This window comes from Chelon labrosus, assembly GCF_963514085.1.
Source record: "Chelon labrosus genome assembly, chromosome: 10".
NCBI lineage: Eukaryota > Metazoa > Chordata > Actinopteri > Mugiliformes > Mugilidae > Chelon > Chelon labrosus.
The window spans coordinates 19061487-19085212 of NC_140360.1; the positions used below are offsets into that span (position 1 = coordinate 19061487).

The window sequence follows — 23726 nt, forward strand, 5'->3', positions numbered from 1 at the left end:
GCGGGAGGAGGATGATGTTATGACTCTCACAACCTGGGGCTGGGAGACGGTAACGCGGTTTGACTAGTGACCTCTGTCACGTGACGTGCTGCCTGGCTGGCAGCAGAGCGAGGCAGCGGTTACGTCAGCCTGGCCCCTGGTAGTGGTAGTAGTAGAGGTGGGTGGTGGTGGAGGGGCGGGGTGAGCAGCTGTTCCTGCAAGTATGCCAAAGGCCTGCCCATACACACTGCAGGCCAGTGCCCATTGTGACACTATGAAATCTGTGCATTCATAGCCTTTTAACTTGAATTTAATGTTAAGGAGTGTTGATCAGACAGAACAAAGACTCTCATGACTACATTTTCTCTGAGTAATAATGATGGGAAATTTCCCATTTCCTGTCTGTTTATTAAAACAAAATAGACAGATTAATCACAAAATTAAAGTCATTCTCTAAGTGTTCTGGTCATTAAATACACAGCTATAATAATGTGAAGTCTGACTAATAATGAATCTTTATGTGGACACTGTCACACATTCCAGAGTAAACAGGCCCCGCAGTCCTGTAATGAGATTGATGTCTAACTGGCTTCCTGCCATGGATTGTAATTCCCCGTGCAGTGGACTTTTTCTCCCTTTTACAGGAAAGATTTTTTTTTTCCCCCCTCCTTCGCATTCCCCTTGATGAAATGGGACACATATCCAAACATTAGTACATAATTTAAAAGGCTTTTAGATCTAACAGTGGATACCATCTCTGCTCTCAGCCTTTTCTCCTCCAGTAACTAATTGCTTCAACAGACATAGAAAAAAAAAACACACACACACACACACGCCCTAAAATTTGCAAATGTGAAAGCATGACAATGAAAAATAAAATACGAATCCTTCTGCTGAATGGCAAAATGTTCTCTTGTACTACTTGGCATGACAGAGACAAGTTCTGGAGGACGAGCAGAGAGCAGAAGGTAAGGGGAGGGAGTGTGATGTGTTGATGAGGCGAGAGCTGGACACTATAGAGACTGTCAGGCTGCAAGCACCAAGTAAACTCTGTTCTACTTGATAATGAATGGTCGTTACATAGTGACCAAGTATGAAAAACAACTTCTGCTGTTGCCATCAGAAACTTTTCCCTGTGTGAGCCCTCTGAGATACTGCGGATGAAACTGAACATGAAACCAAACAGACCATTTATTTTCCTTGGTGGTGGTTAACCTTTCTAAAACATTACTTTTATTGTCAACATATGTTGAATAAGACGTGACCCATATAGAAAGTAGGTATGAAGGGGGTATGAAGTGGCGTGATTTGAGTCTGAGGAGACTAATGGTTATATCTTACCAGGGTGTAATACACAGAACATATAGTGATTAACAAAAAGACCAAATGCAGGATTTCTGGAACTTTAAAACTTTTATATTAAGTATTAATTTTCATAATTTTGAAATACTGATTATTCATTTACGACAACCATGAAGCCCAGGAGTCAGATAAGTGAATTAGATGATGACAGTGATTAAATAGACCTCATATGTTCAGCGTTATTCTTCACAAAAAATCTAAAATACAATCAGGCTCCATGGCTCTTTGGTCCGAGAGTGGCCTTTTAAAATTCAAAACGCAGTACATCATCTGCAAAATATTCCCATATATAATACCTCTATGTGAACGTTGTGGGCTTTCGCCACCGTCATTACTCGAGCAGTCAGAGGAGATCAGATTAAGAAGACCCACTGCTTTAGATCATTTGATGGCAATTCTGGGAGAATTGTGGACTCTGCTAGCACAATGATTGATTGTACACAAGTAGAGATGATGAAGTATCTGGAAGTATTCCAATCTCGCTGAAGGAGAAATCTAGCAACACTTTACAGATCACTTTTGTTAAATAAAAGCTCCGCAGCAAAGTTACGGCCCCTATTACATGTGAGTATGAGCTGTGACGGTTCTGACGTGTTTTGTTCAAACTTAATAAATACAGTTATAAAAATGTGTAAACTAGTAAAGTAACTCATTTCCTGTTGATTAACTAGAGTCTAAAACAGTTTGAACCTAATATTTTGAACAGCATTTGTACTAAAGCTTTTTGACCCAAATATTCAGGTGGCGAGGTCAGCACAGGTCAGATCCTGTGGTTAGCACTACCCTGCTAAGGCACTTGAAACGTCATTAAAGTGGCCAACCCACAGAGGACTCTATCAGCAGGAGAGGGAGCATGCCGACATAATGAATAAACATTAGATTGGCTGGCTTCCGGTTACCAGCCAGGCTGATTTCTTGAGTGTCCCTGAAGGGGACGGCTGAAGCTGTAGCTCCTCCATGAGCCCCCAGACATCCTCATCACACCCTTCCGTAACTCGCTTACTCGGCTTACGCCGCGCAAACACAGCGTCTCTCTACTGGGTCACTCTCGGCGACTGCAGGCAACAAACCGTGACACCGTTGCTATGACAACGTCCCACCTCTTCCTCTCCTCGGCAGAGCCAGCTCACAGGCTCATGCGGGAGGAGGAGGGGGACACACACCCATTTACACACAGATGAGCATGGCATGGCAATCTCTGCTTGATGCTGATGCAAAGAGACTGGTACATTAGAAAAACCTCCCATCCTCCTCTTCCTCATGAGATGGCGCTCTGGTCCTGGAGTGTGCTGAGAGGGGAAGAAGCAGGACGCACCCCGCCCACTCAGTCACATGATGCCATCAACCAACCCTGACCACAACCAGGTCCAGAGCATCCACGCTGCAGTCGTGTTTTTGATTTATTCATAACAGGGCATCAATTATTCAGGTTCCTGACCAGGTAGTGGTGCCCACACGAACCCCAAAGTGTTTACATCATAATTCAAAATCTCAGCAGACGACTCAATGTTAAATCCATCATTTAGACTCAATGGCAATAAATGGAGAAGAAGAATTCCCACTCTGGTGTGCAGCAGCTTTAAAGAAAGCCCGCCTTCCCACCCAAACACTAAGAAGATTAGTCGAGGGGATATGTGACAATGTACGAAAATAGTGTGCAGCTTTATTTACAGGCCTGAGCGAGTTTCCAGCTCTGCCCGCAGAAAATCAAATCATGGCGCGACCAGCGTGTTCACACTGTTCACTGCACTAACCGTGAGGGTGACACTGTCAGAGGCACTGTCAGCTCGGCCGACCTCCTCGTACAGAGAGGCTGTGACTGGGGCTTCCCTGGGTAGTTGAATGCTATAAATATAAAGAGGCCTGATGGAATATAGTAGGTGCTACACATTCATGCAAGATGCTCCAGAGGCATTCATCAACAGCAGATGGAAAAAATACAACAGTGGTGAAATGAGGAGTGGGTCAATATATTATTCAGTCGGCAGGGAATCTATTCATTTCTAGAGCAAAGTCGCCTTTACTGATTATTTTAACAAGAAGAGACTTCAGAGCTGCTTGTTGCCCTGTGAGGATGTACTATACTATACTAAAGTGTAGTGGTGCTTTGAGCTAAGTGCTATCCTCAACATGCTAAGACAGCCATGACTACCATGTTCAGCACCTTACTTGTACATGTTAACATGCTAACATTTGCTGATTAGCACTAAATTCAAAATACAGCTGATAGATTTTTCAGGTTTTCAATCTCAAACCAAAGTATTGGGCAGATTCAGTTTAACCCTCAACCCTCAACCCTCAACCCTTGTGTTGGCCACCGAGAACAATCTGATAAACCTTAATGGATTACCATTCACCGTCTGCAAACTCTGAATGTCAGAGTTCTGCCAGTCCATCCAAGATATTTTAAAATCAGGGAGTTACCAAACACATCAAGAATCATTCTCTGAGAAGTATGAATGCGAAACCATGGCATGCTATCATAAGTAGCTTCCAAGACATAAATGATGCATATAATGCTGCAAAAGTTAGCAGGTACTCATTGTGCAGCCTTATATAATTCACCAGTATCCAGCAGTGCTTTTTAGCAGCGGCAGGTTACAGAGGACATCCTGTAAGCCACCATAAGCCGTCTGTCAACCTCCCCATTGTTTAAAGGAGTAATACCATAATGATTGGTATAGCTTTACTTGATGCTGTGGTTTAGACAAGCAGCAACCGCTGGTGTTGAGTAAAGGCTCTTTTATAGCACTGCGGGACATAGACACTGTAACCTACGCACGTAGCCTGCGCTGGCCATTTATACTTGTGCGCTCGTCAGTCTGACTCGCTCTGTAAAAATACCACTCAAACGCTAGTCGGCGCTGTGTCTTTTTTGCAAGTCTGGTTAATTTTTGTTTCTGCTTTCTACTTTCTACTTTCAATGGTGACTGAAACGTTTTCAGAAATGTCACCGAAGATTAGTCATATGAATGTTTGTATTTCTGAACCTCCTCAGTTAACCTTTCCTCAATGTGTTCCATCTTTATCGATCAAAAACAATCAATTCAGAAATTGCGGACATGGAGAAGCAGTCGGAAACAATAAAGCGGAAACACGCTACGACCAAGCTGACTGTGTTGCAGTGGCACGTAATTCCATTTCTGGGGAGGTGCACGTCACATACGGCGCTAGGGTCTGTGCAGGGTCTGAGTATGCTCTGTGCTGTCGCCGTATCTATGGCGTCAAATTGACACAGAAGGACAAACCGTGTATTGATGGCAATATGGAAGTGCCAAAAACAAGTGAAGTACAGTTCCTTGAATGACCACTAGAGGCTGGCTTGAAAAGCAAATCGATTGTCACTGCACTCCATGTTACCATGCAAAACTTTACAGAAGGAATATCCAAAAAGCGTTTAAGAAGGCAACTGGACTTGTAGAGTTTTTTGAGAGTATGTTTCGCCATTCATCCGAGTAGCTTCTTCAGTTCTAATGGCGCTCTAACGACCCCTCTGACTGATTATGGGTTTTTAGAGCGCCGTTCGTAGAGAAAGAGGACAGGGACCAACAGTCCCCCCTCAACGACAGGTAAGTATCTAGCCGTTAATGGACACTAGTCGTGACAGGTCGTTACAGAAACAAGTCAAGCAAGCTTCCGATGTTCCTATTTAAACCTCATCTTCCCACCAGTCCCTTAGAGGGAAGCTACTTGGATGAGTGGTGAAACGTCTTCTCAAAAAAACCCTACAAGTCCAGTTGCTTTTCTTAAACACTTTTTGGATATACCATGACCTGGATGACTGAGAACCAAAGACACAAATAATTCTATTTATGGAGAATTAAGGGCATGGCTACTATTAGCGACAGGTGGGTGTCCTCACAGGCTGCTAACCGCCCCACCCTCAGCTCCACTCCCCCTCCACCTTTTTGACCATTTCCAGATTAGTTGGGAGTTAAGCAGAGTCAGGGAATGTCAACATGGCAACCGATAGGGGAGCTCATAGAGGGTTCGTCTACCAAATTTGTTAAATTTGTATCACCCAGAGAAGAGAGACTCATCAACCAACTACAAATGGTCTTGGAGGACAGACATTTACACAAAGGTTTGAGTGCATTTTGGGTGGCCGTAGATCATGTTGTGGAGCTGGGTTCAATCCCTGGTCCTCATCTTCACATGTGAAAGTGTCCTTGGGCAAGACAATGAAACCAAAGTTGCTCCCAGTGGCAGGCAGCACACTGTCGTCAACATGTGAATGTGTGTGTAAATGGTTTTTTTGAGTACCAATAAGGTCAGCGTAGACCATTTACCATTTTTATCCAAAGCCTAATTTATTCCCAACTAGTGTAACAACCTCTATTAATAAAAGGCATGTTGTAATGCAGAGTGACCTATGTAAAACATCCTGTAATATCTGAAATTAACGATCACAGGCGAACATGGGTAGAAAGCCAGCGAGCAGAGATCGTCCGATAGCGAGTGAAATTGAAAGTCTCCCCGTATCTCTGCAGCAGAGTGGCCCCGAAGCAAAAGCAGAAGCAGCATCAGCAGCAACAAACCAAACCCAAGCCCAGCAAGCCAACACAGCAGTACAGCAAAGAAGCACGTCAAAAGAAATTGTTGTTTTCAGCAGCACTGTGTACACACCTTGGCATTAATATAGGGGTCAAAGGGCCCACAGCGTTTGAACTCTTTATGGTCTACAGAGCTCTGGGAGGGAGGAAGAGAAGATAGGTTGATGGTTTTGGTTGAGACAAGCAATGAACGAATGATCACAAATGATTCAAACTGAATAAAAAGAAAAAAAAAAATTGAGTTAATGAACAATCAGATGTCATGAATAGGCTGGAAGAAATGACACAAAATGAGAATACACTTTGTGATCTAATGGATTTCATAGCTGCAGTCTATCTGAATGTGTGGCCAGGTTTATAAAACTCATAATGGGTCATTTCTCCTCATCCCAAATGGAACAGCCCAGAGATGGTTTCAGTCTGGAGGTTGTCTGAGCAGGAAGCAACCAAACAAAACGTCAAACATAAAAGAGTTAAAACAGTTAAAATGGTTAGAGGAAACAGGCACTTCTCACACTAGCACGGCTTAGAAGAGCTTCAAGTATCACATCATCAAAGGAGAAGTCGTGCTGCACTGAGGTTAATGCTCGCTGGTCGCATTCTTTTTTGGCGTTGTTCAAATATAGATGGTGTCATGCTGAATTACAATTTGCAATCAAAAGGTCTCTGCATGGCATTTGGTTTGCTAAAATTACCTCAACAGGGAAAATGATCAACCTCCTACGGGCACTGATTAAACCATTAGAGCTGCTATTATGACACGACTGGAAATGTTATTAGAGTAAAATAGAGCCAAGATGCTACCACAAGGTCCTAAAGTGTCTGCTTCGGACACACATATTTTGGCAAACTCTGAAGAGGAAGATCAGTTTGTGCACTGGTGTCATTTCACTACAGCTTCAGCCCAGTATATCAGCAGCTAGGTAAACCTGTAAGACAATACTAGAAGAGTAAGAGAGACCATGATCAACACACGCACGCTAACGCAGAAGAGCAAATGCAGCAGCAGACCTGCTCGTTGAGCTTGGGGTGTGAAGGTCCTTGGTGAATGAGCAGCCTTACGATGTGCTCATCTCCCTTCCACGCAGCCAGGTGGAGAGGGTAGCAGCCCTTGTTGTCGGCGATGTTGGTCAAGGCCTCGTTTCGTAGCAGCGCCTCCACCACGTCGCTGCAAGTGAATGAAGGAACGGGACAGGTCAGAAAGCGCCAGCGGTATAGACCACACTAATGAATACATGCAGACTTAGCAAACAATCAATAGCTTCTTAGTCCCCGAGGGGCAATTGTCCGCGAGGCCAGAGCCCATTTAATGCAGAGCACAAACACAGGAACTGAAACTTTCACCGACACAAACATTTCTTCTTCTGTTAGGGTTATATTTATTCATCACTCATCTACCTGTGTCCGTTCAGGGCGGCGTGGTGAAGAGGGGTGTATCCAGTGCTGTCCACACAATTCACATTGGGGCCTCTCCAGATGCTGTTAAAGAGCAGAAAGCATCGTTAGGCTTCAGGCAAAAAGACCACAAACACCAAACAAACAGTGCCTATCCCTGTGTGAAGTCTCTTAACTGTGGGTGTGACTGACTCTGCTCTGATTCCTATCTACGGGCCCCAGTCTCACATAGCAAACAGTTCAAATCACAGCCCATCCCAAGATACAGTACTTAGAACTTCTCTCTAAAGAAATATATAGGATGACAGGAACGAAGAGGTAATATTAAACCAGGAAACCAGGAAGGGAAACAAGCACCATCACCACTGAGCAGCTGATTAGATGAGCTAATTATTTATAGTTTACAGTAACTCTGTGCAACCAACGCCTGATTATTCTGTGCCAGGCCCTGGAGTAGAATAGGCTTTTGTTATTCAACGTATCAAACAACAAACAAAGCATTGGGACAGGAGCCAAAAGGCACAGAGGGGGTGAAGTGGTAGGTAGGCCAGCATCAGTCCAGCGCTCTCATTCATTCGATCCGAACTCAGCTGTCGGCTCAGATTGGTCTGTTTCTTTTAATTTGCAAAGAGCACCGCGGTGAGGAGGACAGTGACAGAGGGGACGGTGAAGAATGATGGAGGGAGTAATTTAAGGAGGTAAAGGATGTCTGGGGAGACGGAGCGCAAGGACGGGATGTGAGGCTCTCTGAAAAGACCTTAAAACATCCTAAATAAATCATGCGACGAGGAAATCCCAGCACTAGTGAACCAAATATCTGAGGCCAGTCATTTGCTATACAGAAAGAGAATTGGAGCAAAACAGTCGCGCCTCGCAGAGAATCAATCATGCATAGATATAGGATTTTTTTTTACAATGAGATGATAAGAAAATATTTCTTAGCTTTTTATATTTAACTGTCTCAAAATCCACGCAAAAGCTTCATAAATTATTACTGGACAGGCTTTTGATTCATGTAACTTCTACGAATGAAGAAAGAAGAAGAACACTAGCCCCAGCATTTCAACACATTTACTGCACATTATGAACTGATCGGCAGCACAGTCAGTATGTTGAAGATGTGGAAGCAGCTCCACTGACACTGTGCTACTCTGCTTCACACACACACACACACATACACGCGGCTCATTTTTTTTGTCGCAGCGATCGCTGTTTCGCCCCCGTAAAACACATCTCCCATAATAGCTCTCAGAGAAGCCTGCAATTACACAGTCAGAGCCGTCTCATTAAATAAGTGTCTTGGAAGGGGTCTGTAGCCTGCAGAACAATGGGCCTGACAGAGCCCAGACACACAGAGATGCACCACTCTACTACTCACGGCCTAAGCCGTTTATTCCTTCCAGCAGGCCTTCGAGGTCTCATCTTACCAAGCCGGGCAGCCATGAAGTCACGGGACTTCAAACGCGGCGGTCGAAGGAAATGCTAGAGTGGGAAAATGTGGCGGACTGATAAAATTCCCGTCGGAGAGCGGGGGAAATGTGCGAACTACGATTATGTCAGCTTTTAAGCCGTCACACATATGCACTTCCTCCCTGTTTCTAATAACCAAAATTGTAGTAAAGAGCAAAGCAGCACCGCTGTTGAACACATCAAAGGGGGGGAAACAGAGACAGAAACAGACCTCTAGTTGCTGTCCTAGATAAAAGAGTTATGCAACTGCTTAGAGCAAAAATCCCATATACAAATTAACATAAAACAGGACAGAGCAGGGACTACAACTGGAGAATACAATAAAAATCAGACATGAGGCAGAAGCTGTTAGCAGAATGATGAAAGATTTCTCCCCTAATGCATTATAACTGCAATAGATTCAACATTCAGACCTTTCAGATGTCTGCAGTACAAATGTTACCTTATATATGTACTTAAAGTATATTGTGTTCAAGGTATTTCAATGTATTTTATGATACGTCGACGAGGCACAACATTATGACCACTTAATCTTGTGGAGGTCACCCTTGTGCCTTCAAAAAAAGTTGTGACTCATCAGAGAATGGACATGGTCCTTCTGAGGGTGTCCTGTGGTGAATAGTGGGGGCCTTTGTGTCCTATGGGTTGAGGGGAGGGGCCTCTGTGGATCGTCCCACAGATACTTGGGATAATTTGGGATCTAGTGAATTTGGAGGCCAGGTCAACACCTTGTGCTGTTTTTCATATTTTCTGAGTTGTTCCTAAACCTTTTTTGTGTGTATGTCCCTGTGTCAGGCTGCATCCTGCTGGGGATGGCTGCTGCCATCAAGGAGTGTCATTGCTATGTGGTCGGGGTGCCTGGTCTGGTCTAGGTGGGTGGTACATGTCTAAGTAACATCCACATGAATGTGCCAGGTGCACAAAATGGTCAATGTTATTCACATCTCCTGTCAGTGGTTTTAATGTTGTGGCTGATCGGTGTATATCCAAGTTCAAAATCTGAACAATATTTAAGAGTAAAACAAAATGCAGGACAAAGCGTCAAGATTTCTGTTTCACATTCAAATCACCAACAAAATGTACAGTACGAGCTAAAATGTATGATACGTCTGCACACTGAACCTCCTTATCGGTCATGACTGATGTGTAATTGCAAGTGCTAAAAATGACACTCAGAAACATAAACACTGTGTCATCTATAGCCACATTACTCTACTTCCGTGTTATTACAGCTCTAGTCAGTGACATGACCGTCCATGAATCCCATCAAACTCATACCCATGCAGAGGGAATGAAGATCTCTCCTCATTACATTTTTCACTGTCACAGTGTTTCAGTTTGCTACGAACAGAGCTGCCCGCAGCAGCAGCTTTAAGCGCAGTGCAAGTGTTACGTCCTCTGAGCATTTTGGCAGCATGGCACTCAAGGGCATGAGTCAGAGTGGTGCTCGACAATCCACTTCATCCTCTTACTACGGCTCACAACCAACCTAACGGAGGGACAGGGCTTAGGCCCATAGCGGAGGCAATGGGCTAAACAGAGTTGATTTGGTTTGGGAGGGGGCACATTCATGGGAACTGACTGAGGAATTCCTCTTTGAAAGGCTGAGCTAATCCTTAATTTGCCTGAGGGAATATCAGCGGGATGAAGCCGAAGTTTGAAAGAGATTCTGGGGGGCTGAAATTCAGTGTCACACAAAGCCGGGCCACTACGAGAAAAGGAGGGATAATAACGTTTTCCTTCTTTTATGTATTGTCTTCATTAGTTTGCTTCTATTAGTCACTGAAAATACAAACATTTACAAAATATAGAGAGTGAGACATAATGCAGCTCACTGATTAACACAGAAGATCCTGTAGTTTGGTTTAACGCTTTGAAACCCAGTGAAGAACTAAATTAAAACAAGTTAACCGATGCATATGAAGGTACACACAGTTAGATAAATAGTTAAATCATTTTTGTAGTACTTGTTTCATCCATATTCATTAATACCGGTCAGGTCTGGTATACACCGATCTGCCATAACATTAAAGCCACTGACAGGAGAAGAAAATAACATTGACCATCTGGTGACAATACAATGTTCTGCTGGGAAACGTTATGGTCCTGTCATTCGTGTAGACGTTAATTAGACGTTAATGTACCACCCACCTAGACCAGACCAGGCACCCCCACCCCACAGCAATAACACTAGTTGATGGCAGCAGCCATCCCCAGCAGGATGCAGCCTGACACAGGTACACACACAAAAACGGCTGAGGAACAACTCAAAAAAAACACGAAGAACAGCACAAGGTGTTGATCTGGCCTCCAAATTCACTAGATCCCAAACTGATCGATTATCTGTGGGATGCACTGTAATAAACCCCTCATGTCCATTCACTGATGAGTCAGAACTGTTTTGGAGGCCTACAAAATATTACGAAGGTGGTCATAATGTTATGCCTGACTGGTGTACAACATTTATTAAACGCTAACAGACTGTTTTGTAAGGTAATGTTAGGATCATGACTTATATTTATTGCCTGCTTCCAACAGCATTTGGAGCAACACCAGATTCTCAAAGCATTCATCCTAAAGCGAAATAAACCCAGTGGAACCAAAAGTCATAATATGTGATTAAATGTTTATTGAGGGATTAAATGTTTATTTTCCACTCAAAATTCAGAGGTGGTTTTAAGCAAATGTGAACCCAGGTGAGCATGAACCCAGTGTCAAATAAACAGATTTGTTCTCCAGCTTATTAGCAGTGTGACCACACTGCCAGGGATTAGTCTAGCCCAGGGCACCGAGCCCAGCAGTGACTGGTTCATGTCAGCCACCGTCAGGGAAATTGGGCTTAATTATGCATAATGCTGGCAGGTGTTGGAACCAGACACCATGGTGCCAAACAATCAACCTGAGCATCTCCTCTTTAGCAGAGACTGGAGTACTTGTATGCTGAAGGCTAAACTCGGTCAAGATACCATATTAAGACCAAAGAACTATAAATGGAATTATTTACCATGCACACATTATAAAGAAAAGCATTTTATAGTTCTGACACTGTATAAATACTAATTGTGCTTAAATAGGTACTGTGCTTAAATAGTGCCTTTTTTACTTTTACTGCCATGCGAGGTTCTCGTCTAGGCTCGGGGCGGTTCAGTGACTTGCCAGAGGCAGACCCTGCGGTTAGTGGAAAACCACTCTACCACCGGAGAGGTGTTGCAAGTTAGATAGCACATAAAAACACAACAGACAAACAGTCTTCTTGTATGACACAGATATGGAAAGGCCTCAACATATGTTTAAACTAGGGGTTGTACAGACTAGTCAACTAGTCAGTTTGTTGTCCTCACTGGTGTGACTTGACGCTTTAAGCATCATGTTGACAAGTCACTGATCACGTGACCCTAACAACACATACGCCTCCTAGATGACAGGTGAGAAGCCCGGTGAGAAACCCGGTGAGAAACCCGGTGAGTCATTGCAGAAAACTAGCAGCAGTTCATCAAGTGTGTGGAAATACTTCACCAATAATGAAGCCCATTCTACCGTGACATTCAGAATATGTAAATGTCAGTCGTGAAATACAACAAAAGCAGTACTGCAACGCACACTCATCTGAAAAGGCATCCGTTTACGCTAGAAGAGGAACGGTCCAAATCCTCTTGGCAGCAGTTAGTTAACAACATCATCACCAAATGCCCTGCGGTAGCAGAGAGAGGGAGGCTGCACATTAACAATCTGCTGGTGAATTTAATTGTCAGAGATAGTAGGCCTTTAGCTGCTATACACGGAAAAGGCTTCAGAGAAATAACGCATTTTACTAGAACCCGGCTACACAATCCCATCTTACAGCATGATACTATTAAATGCTATTGATTATGCCGAGTTGCAGCCTGTTTTTATACAGGCTATGCATAAATAGCAGTGCTGCTATGTATTCAGGTCAAGAATACAGAGTTAATTGTTACAAAGCATTACTTTCTGTTTTTTATTAGTGATGTCTTCAGCGACTAAATTTGGTTTCACCACATGATAGTCGACTTTTAAAAAAATCTGAAGTCGTGCCACCCCTAGTTTAAACTACTCAAGAGAATTTTTGGTTTATGTTTAATTATGTTGAGCTCCTGGTGAGGTATACAAGCAGCTCTATGATATTGTACTTAGGTGCACTGTTGTGATTAAAGGCAATAATTAAACACTCATGGACCTGGTATAACTTTTACAGTATTAACAATAATTTGTCATTTCACACTTTCACAACACAGAGTACATCTGAGGCTGACAGAATATCACAGGCACTGCAAGTACTTGATCAAGTACTTGTGCACTCCACCAGTCGTTAGGATGGATTCTCCGGGGAATGTGAATGTCTGTCTGTAATTTTATGCCAAGCCAGATGAGATACTTTAGCCTAGGCCAAAGTGGTGGATTGACCAACAGGAAGACAGGACAATCTATAGAACCATGCTGTTAAGATTGCTTGGTGAAATGTTTTTAAAGCATCCAAAACAATCAAAACTGTCTCAAAATGCAGAACATAAAGCAAGAACTGAAGAAACATAACTGATATAGGGGGATCCATCTGCTTGAGGCCAGCCAAGTAGAGACAGAACAAATATGGAGGTGGGACAGAAGAGACGAAAGCCATTGCTATAACATGAAGTTAGCAACATTAAACATTTCAGATCCAGTTAAACAGATCAGAATGAGTTACAGATATACAGCCGCTCATTTGCCAGTATAGCTGTAGTGGACAGCCTTGACAAAGCCTGACTGAGTTTTCATGATTCACAAAAGCACCACAGTGAGCATTTCACAGCGCAACTGTGTTGCAGCAGGAGGTGTGAAAAAAAACTGCATATGCTCAAAGACTATGATCTGAGCAGTTCGTTGGGATCCAGCAGAACCAAGATAATGAACACAAGAAAAAAAGGCTGGTGGCAAGCTGGAAATTTGGGGTTAAGAAAAAAAAAAAAATCTGATGAGAGAATCAGATGAGAAAAAACACAGCACAGTCGATCAGTCAACCTGTCCTTCGACTATTTCCCACATGGATTTCACAGCAGACGCTGCTGCACAACCAGAAAGATGCAATGCTTCACACAGGCATAGCTGAGCATTTTGGTGGAAAGAAAGAGGCTGTTTTCAGTTTCAGCTAACACCTTGCTAATTTTGAATGGACCTATGCTGAAAAACAACCTCTTGAAACAGAACTTCTCTATAAATCCAGTGTGAAATATATATATATATATATATATATATATATATATATATATATATATATATTGTCACATATATATATATATATAGAGAGAGTCAGCTGACAAACTTTTTTTTTAACTGAGGCCATTTTTGAAGTTACTATATGTATAATAGGTTTTGCCTCATCGATGACACGTCGTATGTGTGAATACAAAAGAAGATGTGTTTCACAGTTAGTGCTTAGTCACACTAAGGCTGCTTCATTCCATAACACACTGTTACATTTCCCTTTTTCTGGTCTGCAGAAAGAGCAAAGCAAAAAAGACTTATTTGTTTCCTGCGTCTGCATACTGAAGTAAGTTAGAAAGGCCAGCTACATGTATGACATGTTTGAAGTCTGAAGGTGGAGTAGAGGTTGGCGTGGGCCCAGCAGGTGGGCAGGAAGACTGCTGAGAGCAGCAGAGTGGGAGAGAAAAGAAGACGCCAGCCAGCGGGACAGACAGACGAAAATGTCTGGGTCAGGGGCTGCAAACAGCCAGCAAGCACACGTAGGCCTGCGCTGGACATGAGGGGCGTCCCTGACCGACGTCTCTGGCCATTGTCGCGGTAACAAATCTAAGCAATCTTATCATTTTACATAAACAAGCAGACACATGAGTCAGTAAATGTGTTATAGTGTAGTATAGTAAGATGGAAACTGCAAATAACAGCATTTTCTCTGAGAACAAGAGACTTTAAAGGGTCTTAATTGTTCAGCAGTAACGAAAAGCAAAGTCTCATCATTCTCACAAGACATATTTTCTATTTCAGACTACTTCAAAGAAACAGATCCCCGAACAAACCAATCAAGAAACTCCTGACCCACTTGGATGAAATCTATTTTTAGCCTACCACTATTACTTTAAAGTAAAGAGGACTCTGCATACTGCATGGAGAGGACACTGTATTTGTCAGATTCAGTTCCTCCTCCCACACACACACACACACATATGTGGAATCCATCACTACTGAGGGCCTCTGCGTGCTTTCTCAGACTACACAAACATCAGCCGTAAACATAACACACAGCGCAGAGCATCCCAAACTCAGATGCTCCTGGAATGCTAACATGGTGGTGTTAGATTACCCAGCTACCGGTGCTCCCTCCTGGGGTGTACCAGCTACAGTTTCTCTTGGTTCAGAGGTCAACACATGATAAAATGTGACTGCCGTGCCTGCTGCCCACCCAGCTTTTACTTCACCAATAATCTGGGGCTCCTGCCAGTTGTGCAAAAGTGGCAGAAACTGCCTTGTTAGCATGGTCTCCCTGTGCAAACTGATGCCACTGAGACGGCTTGCATGAGCTTTCCCGTGCAGTATTAAGAGTGTCAGTACCCCGCTGTGAGCCTGTCATTTGTTCCTCCACACGTATATGCACACAGGTCCTAAAAAACGAGGAAGGAATTTTGTTTCTGAAAGGACAGTACGTGCTAGTTGTCAGGCAGCAGATAGCCCCACAGCTGACACCAGTCTGATCTGCTTGGGTTGAGCCAGAAATTGCAGATGAAATGGGATGGAATGATCTGGAGTTTTGCCCAAGCCTCTTAAAATGCTAACCAAGTCATCAGACTGAAATGCTTTCCTGAATTGCATTTAGTAAATAGAAAGAAAAAAACATGTTACAGAGAAAATATATTTCAATTTTAAGCAGATTTTTATGTTTTAGTCTAAAGCAATGGGAAACATTAGCCGAAACGAGCACACTCTTCTTAATAGGTGGTCCAATTCTATCCGAATGACAGCTCAATTTTCTTTGTAAAACTAAAAAGTATAGAAAAGCAACAGAATGGTCTTTTGGGACTGATATGAATATGAAAAGCACCCTTCTGCGCTTTGTCAGTGGGACAAAGGACATGGCTGTGAAGCTGGGAGAGGAGCTCTCATCTGGCTAAGCTCTCAGAGCGTCAGTCCAGGACTCCATGCATTCCTCTGTTAATTTCCCCTCAGTGGGCAGCCACTCTCTCTCTGCCAGGGACTTGTCTTACCTCCAGTCTAGCTGCAACAGCTGCCTGGGCTTTGGCAACCTGGGCCAGGAAGTGCTAGTGAAAAACTCTTCCTGTTCACTTCTGGGATCAAAACAGGTCATGGGGCCTGGAATAAAAACTATGGCATAGAGGGGGGGAAAATGCAAATGCATGCACTGATCCAAATCCTAAAACAGACACCAGCGAGGCATAAGAACATTAACAATTCCTCAAACTTGCATCAATGGAACTGCAGCCACCGCCATGCTGTCTTATCAAGGTTATACACCGTGACCTTACTACTTGAGGAAGCTCTTCGCAGCTCATTCTGGCGTTAATGGAGCACCGCGGAACAAATGTTTGGGGCGGTGTTGGTGTTATACATGCTGGGGTCAGTGTTTGTCCCATGGCAACGGCTGGGATGCAGCCTCCCAGGAAAGCCGACATTCCGTAGAGCGGAGCTGTACAGCGGCCTGGTTACAAAAACACAGCAAGTCTTAACCTGCGCCCCATTCCAGAGCAAGAACGCCAAAAATCTAGTAGAAACACACACACAACACACCTTCAAAGAACTGTAATGGAGTCGATTAGATCATCAACCTGCATACCACGGGAGTTCAATATAATATGAGGAAGCTATTGTTGATTTTTTTAAATGCACAAGATGCAAACAGCGATATCCTGTTGTGTAGCAGCACAGCAGCAACACAACACGTCGAATTAAATGCCTGTACAGGCATAAAAACTATTTTAAATTATGAAGAAGTTTAATCACATAGGTGGAAGTGAAAGTGAATGTTAAAAACATACATCCCTTTCTACATTACAACCAAAAACACTGATCTGGAACAGATCAGATCTTCTCTGACAGGATTACAGCGTTACACTTTCTAACAATGGAGGATGAATAGGTTATAAAGGGATTCTGGTAAACACACGACCACAAAGCCTGTTCCACTGTAGTAATTCACTGCGACTCCCTTACACGTATTGACATTTTGATTATGCAAACCAAATCAAATGTCATACACAATAGCTACAATCCCCCAAGGAGCCCTGTGGTCACTACTCTTACAACTAGTTATATTCCAAGAGACTGTGCGCTCAGGTGTCCGAAGGCAACAGGCTTTTTCAGATCTACACACCAGCAGTTCATTCATTTCCTACAAAGGTCTTACTAACAATTTCCCTGCACAGTCATTGCCAAACATCGATTGCTAAAGACAGAACAGATGACACAATGGACTCTTGAGTCCGCCCACAGATCTGTCAGGTAGAGAGACGGAGTCAGCTTTGACTGCATGACATCTCTGAATTGGATTTCCGATTAGAAGGGTTTAATGTAATTACCTTGAGTACGTTGTGCAGTCTGCCCTAAGTAACACAGTGATGCATCACCCCGAGCTTCATCCTAACACTTTCCCTTTAGATGAAGTCGGCAGGCACCGGGGCTCCCAGGGGAGCAATATTATGTTTTGACTGACAGCCGTTCACCTGAGTGTGCACAGCATTAAAATGAGTGTGCTGATTAGCCTTCTGACATGAAGCACTCAGCCTGGCCGTGAGGTTTACCTTAACAAGTGTGCCAGCCATATTTCATTTTACATGCATAGGCGGACATATGGACGCCTACCTAGCTTCAAGGGTTTGTTGTTTTTTATTAACAGCAACTGCTGTTCTTTCCCTTCTTAGTGGTTCCTCCAAACACTGAGCAGAAACTTTATGAAACTGCATTTCATGATCATGTTTCAGCCCAGGGGAAAATCAACAATCCGGCTGTTGTAAGCCGGATAACGCCTGCAATCCCATATATTCACCCTGCCAGTTATTTACTACAGCCAGGAAGTTATAAGAATGGTATATTTAAAGAGGCGCCTATTGCTAATACATTGAACGATGTGACGCATGTACTAATGGAGCATTACCAACGCCTTTTCTTTTAGGCAAATGAGTCCTGCTCTGTGAGACACTCCACTCCACAAGCCACGGACACACAGCAGTATGTGTGCACAGATTGCACGGGCGCAAAGATGACAGTGAGGGTGTCGTTTGCTCTTTATCTTTAATTTGGAACTACTTAAGTAGGGGCGAGCAGGTGAGAAGACAGCCTCAAAAGTGCTGCCAAGCCTTTCTAACAGATGATCTTTTTATAGATGTGAAAAACCACATCAAATGTTTACCACACAGAGGACTTCCTCTCTGTGACCGCCGATAAGAGTCAAATATTCCTGGTTCACACCTACAACCTAAGGACCATAAATGGAGTTTATACTCAGGGTGTCGTTAAATAAATCTTTCCAAACAGCAGAATCTCAATCTGAGCAGTGTCTTTGTACTCCACCTTCACGAGTAAGTGTGCAGGTCTAGACTATGTGTAAGCAATTAATAATACATATGTCCCCTTTTTTTTGTTGTTTTTTTGTTTTTTTAAAGCGATCACGGGCTGTTTTTGTTGCAGATCTCTCCAGTTAAGTTGCACAATTGCCTTCCAGGCCGTTTGTGCACATTACAGTAGAGCTGGCAGGAACACAAGAGCTGTAAGCTAACAAAGAAGCATGCCACTGCTTCTGCGCTGCACTGGTTTAGGTTGTGCTCGCTTGGCAATGTAAAACCAGGAAAAAAAAATGTTTAACTCCAATCATTTATACTTGAAATGCTAAAAGTTGTGACAATACGTGATTTAGTAGTATTTGATAGGGACAATGCTGCTTGCTGCCTCCCGTTTAGTTGTAGCAGACCCTTTTCCCACAGCCTACCTGAGCAGACTGGAGAGCGTATGAGAGGAGGCTCCGTGGCCGCCACTGTTGCCGCTTCCACCGGTCGCAAACGATCCGCCAGCGGACTGTCGCTTCCCGGATAAAAGCTTCTCCACCGCGGCCAGGTTTCCTGTCCGCGCCGCTTCCAGAAGCTCCTGCTCCTTCCCCATCGCGGATCCCAGGAGAAGTAGAAGAAAAAAAAATCAGAGGAGGCGCGGGGGAAAGAAGGGGAAAAGGGGGTTTGGTTGCGGGGAGTGAAATTCCTCTGCGACCCCCGTCTTTCTCCCAGTCTCAAGTTTATTCCTCAGTGCTACGTGAGTGGCGAAGAAAACAACAGCTCCCTCCGCCGCTGGATCCGTCCGTTCCCGATCCACGGTGCCGCTGGGGCTCAAGGAAGGGAAAAGTTTCGTTCAGCAGCTCGGCACCAGCATTGAGCAAACTTCCTCTGACCAGTCCTCCGAGCGTCGTCCGTCACTTCCTCGAAACTGCCCTTTCTTTCTGCATCTCCAATCCGAAACCCTTCAGACACACACACACACACACACACACAAGCCCTACCACCGCCGCCCTAGCTGCTCGACACACTGGCTGGATAAGCATAAGCAAGATGGCGTCTCCATGGGAACGAGCCAGAGTTATACCTATCCAGTGGTTGTACTGTCTGTTCTAATGTCACCTCTAGTATCCACGGCAAATTTCCAAACCTAACCCTTTAATTATTTATTAAAAGTGTTATCAGTCACTTAAATACACAGTTAATAGGGATAAATCTGAAAAATAATCTACTATAAATATGCACATTTAGCAATTTTTACAACTGCCAACTTGCTAATATTGTCAACAGTCACTGCATTTCATGCCAGTTTTGTTAGCAAACAGTGCTAACAAACTCTTGGGTGTGAACAGGACAATTTCGCAACATCTTATTTGGGTGATAAGTGACACAGTCTGAGTGCTAGGAAACTGTTTTAATGGTTTAAACGTGATGTTTGTGACTTATTTTTATTTATTTATTTTACAAAAAGGCCAGGGCACCATAGTAAAAAGACCTGTGATGGCTTATGTAAAACATATATGCACAAAACCCGTCTTGTTTAATGCTAACTTGTGACACGCTTTAAGTATTGGCATTTGTTTCAGTTGTTAATAAAGTTCGTACAAAACGGAACCGGAAGTCCGGATGAGATGTTAGCATTACGCTGAGCGGGCTAGCACTTTGGAGCTACCTTTCCCCTTACTTTCTTACTTTAAGTAGTTGTATACATTTGCAGTAGGGAGTGTTATTTATTTTATTTTATTTGATAAAGCAAATAATATGAATGTGTTATGTCTTAGCGTCCGACAGTTACCATTTTAGCTTAAATCCACCGTTATTTAGTGGCTGCCGATGCTTTGTTGACGCCTAGCTGTTGGGAAGGTATGTACATGTCGTATTTCCATTTTTATCCAAATGTTACAGTCAGTGCGAGCCTATATGCGTTTGTCTCACCTTCTAACTAAAATGAATTAAAGTTCGTGTATTTGAAGCTCGCTCCAGAAATCCAATTAGTTGACTCAGTAACTGTATAATCAACCGATTCTTTGCAATTTGCAGAATCTGAAGTTGTTAGCAAGTGTTGGAGGGACTGAGTGATTATGGCAGATCCTGCACGGATGAAAACTGAGGATGTACCCGAGAGGGCGGCTTCTGCAGACGAGGAGCATCCTAAATCAGAGGAAAATGAAAATGTTCCTGCCACCGAAAAAACCGCAGATGAAAACAAGGAGTCGTCCTCGGAAGACCAGCCTAAACAGGAGCTTAAACCTGTGAGTACTGGATGTTTATTTTCATTACATCAGAGGAGAAAGTGGGATATTATTAAATGATTACACTAGGTTTGCACCATTGACTACAAGGGTTAGGTAATCTTCATTTAATACTAGGGCAGTTATACATCAATTTTTAGTACAGATAAGAATACTATATACTTTTCAATACCTTATGTTCAGATCATCTTTAATATTTTGATATTTCCTCCACAAATGATATTTTATTTCCCATTTTACAGTAAAACAATCCAACGTGAGTGGAAAGAAAAGCAACGCTTGGGGAAACAATGTTCAATAAGGAGAATAAAATAATTAAAGTATTTTAAAAATCTAAAAGCAGAAATATTCTACTGACTTTATAAATGACATCTGATTATCAAACTTACATTCCGTGCTGAAGCAAAACATGATAAAATCATTCAAAGCATTAGTAAATAACTTGTTTATAACTTATTACAGTTCAGAAAAAGGAAGATTCTTCAACTGAACTTAAATGGCTTACAGAACAAATATAACATCCAAAAAAATTGTTGATTTTAGTGATAAACTGTTTTGTTGTCCACTGTTAAGGAAACGATGGCGGTAGAGGACGAGGAAGAAGGAACCTCCGGCCAGCTTGCCTCCAAAAGACTGAAGGTGGAACCAGAGAAGAAAAAGGAGAAGCGCCACAAGGTTGACGAGGATGAAATACAAAAGATGCAGTAAGACTCGTATTTTTAACCCCACAGTCAATTATTGTAATTCTGGAAATTATTTGGTGACATTACATTTGTCAAGCTTCATCCTTATTAATTGTTATTGTGGTGTCCGTTAGGGTTTTGGTATCGTCCTTTTCTGAAGAGCAGCTGAATCGCTACGAGATGTACAGACGTTCTGCTTTCCCTAAGGCTGCTATCAAGAGGGTAAGCTGTTTCTGAAACGTGACAAAACGTTTTTGTTCAAAAAACTATTAGATTATATTGATCTCGTGTTTTTTTTTTTTTTTTATATTGTAGCTGATCCAGTCCATAACAGGATCATCCGTGTCCCAGAATGTGGTGATTGCAATGTCTGGTATATCCAAGGTATTTGCTGGTGAAATTGTTGAGGAAGGTGAGTAAGGGTTTAACAAAAGGCCCTAAATTGTCGAGGGTGTAAATTTTTCTGTCATGTATTTAAACAGTTTATTTTCTTTGCCCGTATAGCCCTGGATGTTTGCGAGAAGTGGGGAGACACACCACCGCTCCAGCCGAAACATATGAGGGAAGCAGTGAGGAGGCTGAAGAGCCGAGACCAGATCCCCAACACAAAGTTCAAGAACATTCTCTTTCACTGAGGCAACCGCGCTGCTGATTACATGAGGATGATTTGAAGGGTTGCGTCACACGTGGGAAAGTTCTCATGAATCCAGTGTAGATATACTGCGGCCAAATAGACATTCTGTACTAACTGTCCAATCTCAGTGACTGTATTACTGAAGAATGCTGACAGCTGGGCAATAAAGCTGAACAGAAGACCTTCCATTCACACACATTTGACTGTCAAGGTAAATGGTATGAACCCAAGCTCATATCTTATGTCTGTAACAGTGTTTATACCTAATGGGAAAATTGTGATGTGGCTCAATTTGAATGACAGTTATGTAAATTATTAGTTTCTGCAGCCTGCGCACATGAGATTTTAATTGGGATCTATTAAACAGATCACGTACTAACTACAATAATTAATCATTAACCAGAAGGATTATTCAGGTTATTTCATTTTTTTTGTTTGGTTTTTTGAACCAGAGTAAATCAATTCTGTGTTATTTGAAAAGATGGAACTTTTATTGAGGTTAGAGTTGAACAAAGGGTCACGAGTGAAATAACCAGAGAGAGACTTTGAACGCACAAGTTTCTGTGTGAAAACAAAACTTGGAACGGAGTAGATATTCTGTCACATGGAAACATGCATTTTTTATTAAAACTTAAAGGCAAAACCAAAAAGTGTTAAGCAATTCGTCATTTATTTATTTTTTTTCCACTTAAATATTTTCTACGTACTAACTTTGGTTCACAGAACCAGTTTTATATTAGTCTCAAGGAAGTGATGAACATAATACAAAATTCTATGCAATTCTACACAAAAAGAAAATACTGTCCATTGAGTCTCTCAACATTTAACCCCATTTAAAGATTTCACAATGAATCCTGCATTCCTTTGAAGTGATTTACATCAAAACAAGTGCAATTTCCAGTGAATTTACCACACAAGTGCAAGTAATCCACAAGGCATAAACGACACAACTTCACTTCAGCACATGCATCTAGAGAGAGAACAACACACACTGGAGTGAGTCTTTCTTCACCCTCCGTCTCCTCCTTTTGTTGCATGGCACGCTGCATAAGAGTTATGTTGTCATGGAAACCCTGGCCTGCTCTGGAGTGCAAAGGATGTCTAGTGTAACAGGTAATAAACAGATTCAACTCAGAGCACCAGGTTGTCAACGGAATAGAGATGCTACTTAACACTGAGGAGAAACTACAGAGCTACATGTTTCATCCAGCATGGCACGTTCAATTTCGTACCAACGTATCCTTGTGTACTAAGGCCATGCAAAAACATAAACACCAAGAGCTAAGAAAAATATCCCGTCTATACATGATACTGAGGTTAAAGGGCAGTATCGCCGCCCTATCACACTAACAGACTGAAGAGTTCACATGCAGCTGAGGGGGAAAACATTAAAATGCGATGTACAGGTTAACTGATCATCTCAAGAATTCAGCGATTCCCACATCAAAAACGTGTAGTGTTACCGTTCTTTGTCATGTTTTTGGTGTCGTTCTATTGCTTGAATTGATTACATTCGTCTTTTTAAGAATGCGAATTTGTCATTCGTAGCTTGCAAGGCAACCACATAAAGAATGAAATAATAAATATTTTAAAGGGAGAGCATGCACTGGCTGGCCACGGCCACCAGAGCTCTCCAACGTACCCAGGGTGAATGGAAGTAAAAGCAGCTTTGCAACCATTAAAATAATGTGCTGCACTTGTATACATGTATACACTTGGACATCAAACTTAACTGACAGAGAGGACTGTTTTATAAAAGGAATATTCTGTTAAAGTCTGTTAGATGAACAAATCCATCATTGTTTGAATCTATGCATGTTACAGATTTATGTGCGTATAAAGCAGAATGACAGAAATTTAAGTTACTAGCTGGTCTGATAAAATCTGTAGCA

The 23726-nt window shown here is 42.6% G+C and overlaps 2 protein-coding genes across 9 annotated transcripts in view; one reads left to right on the forward strand and one right to left on the reverse strand.

The window, feature by feature from the left end:
• Positions 1-19346, reverse strand: part of LOC311494724 (ankyrin repeat and SAM domain-containing protein 1A) — a gene marked incomplete at its 3' end in the record, with an annotated part of 65350 nt that extends 46004 nt beyond the window's left edge. For 6 of the 8 annotated variants that reach the window (XM_084553919.1, XM_084553921.1, XM_084553920.1 and 3 more), the window contains exons 1-4: positions 18712-19346; positions 7293-7373; positions 6906-7062; positions 5968-6030 (exon numbers count right to left, since the gene is read on the reverse strand). In XM_084553919.1, coding sequence (XP_084410045.1) covers positions 5968-6030; positions 6906-7062; positions 7293-7373; positions 18712-18881 — 471 coding nt within the window. In that variant the 5' untranslated portion in view covers positions 18882-19346. The remainder of the gene's footprint in view (positions 1-5967; positions 6031-6905; positions 7063-7292; positions 7374-18711) is intronic. The other 2 variants (XM_084553923.1, XM_084553922.1) reach the window with 1 other exon arrangement.
• A 439-nt stretch (positions 19347-19785) lies between these two features.
• taf11 (TAF11 RNA polymerase II, TATA box binding protein (TBP)-associated factor) lies at positions 19786-22465 on the forward strand. Its single transcript, XM_084552715.1, has 6 exons — positions 19786-20128; positions 20306-20517; positions 21091-21221; positions 21335-21422; positions 21516-21612; positions 21705-22465. The coding sequence occupies exons 2-6, from the start codon at positions 20347-20349 to the stop codon at positions 21833-21835; spliced, it is 618 nt and encodes a 205-aa protein (XP_084408841.1). The 5' UTR covers positions 19786-20128; positions 20306-20346; the 3' UTR covers positions 21836-22465.
• Positions 22466-23726: the final 1261 nt, after the last annotated feature.

Coding starts and splice junctions, on each gene's coding strand:
- taf11 (XM_084552715.1), top strand. CDS start 20,347: ATGGCAGATCCTGCACGGATGAAAACTGAGGATGTACCCGAGAGGGCG. Junction 20,518..21,090: donor CTAAACAGGAGCTTAAACCT/GTGAGTACTGGA, acceptor TCCACTGTTAAG/GAAACGATGGCGGTAGAGGA. Junction 21,222..21,334: donor GATGAAATACAAAAGATGCA/GTAAGACTCGTA, acceptor GGTGTCCGTTAG/GGTTTTGGTATCGTCCTTTT.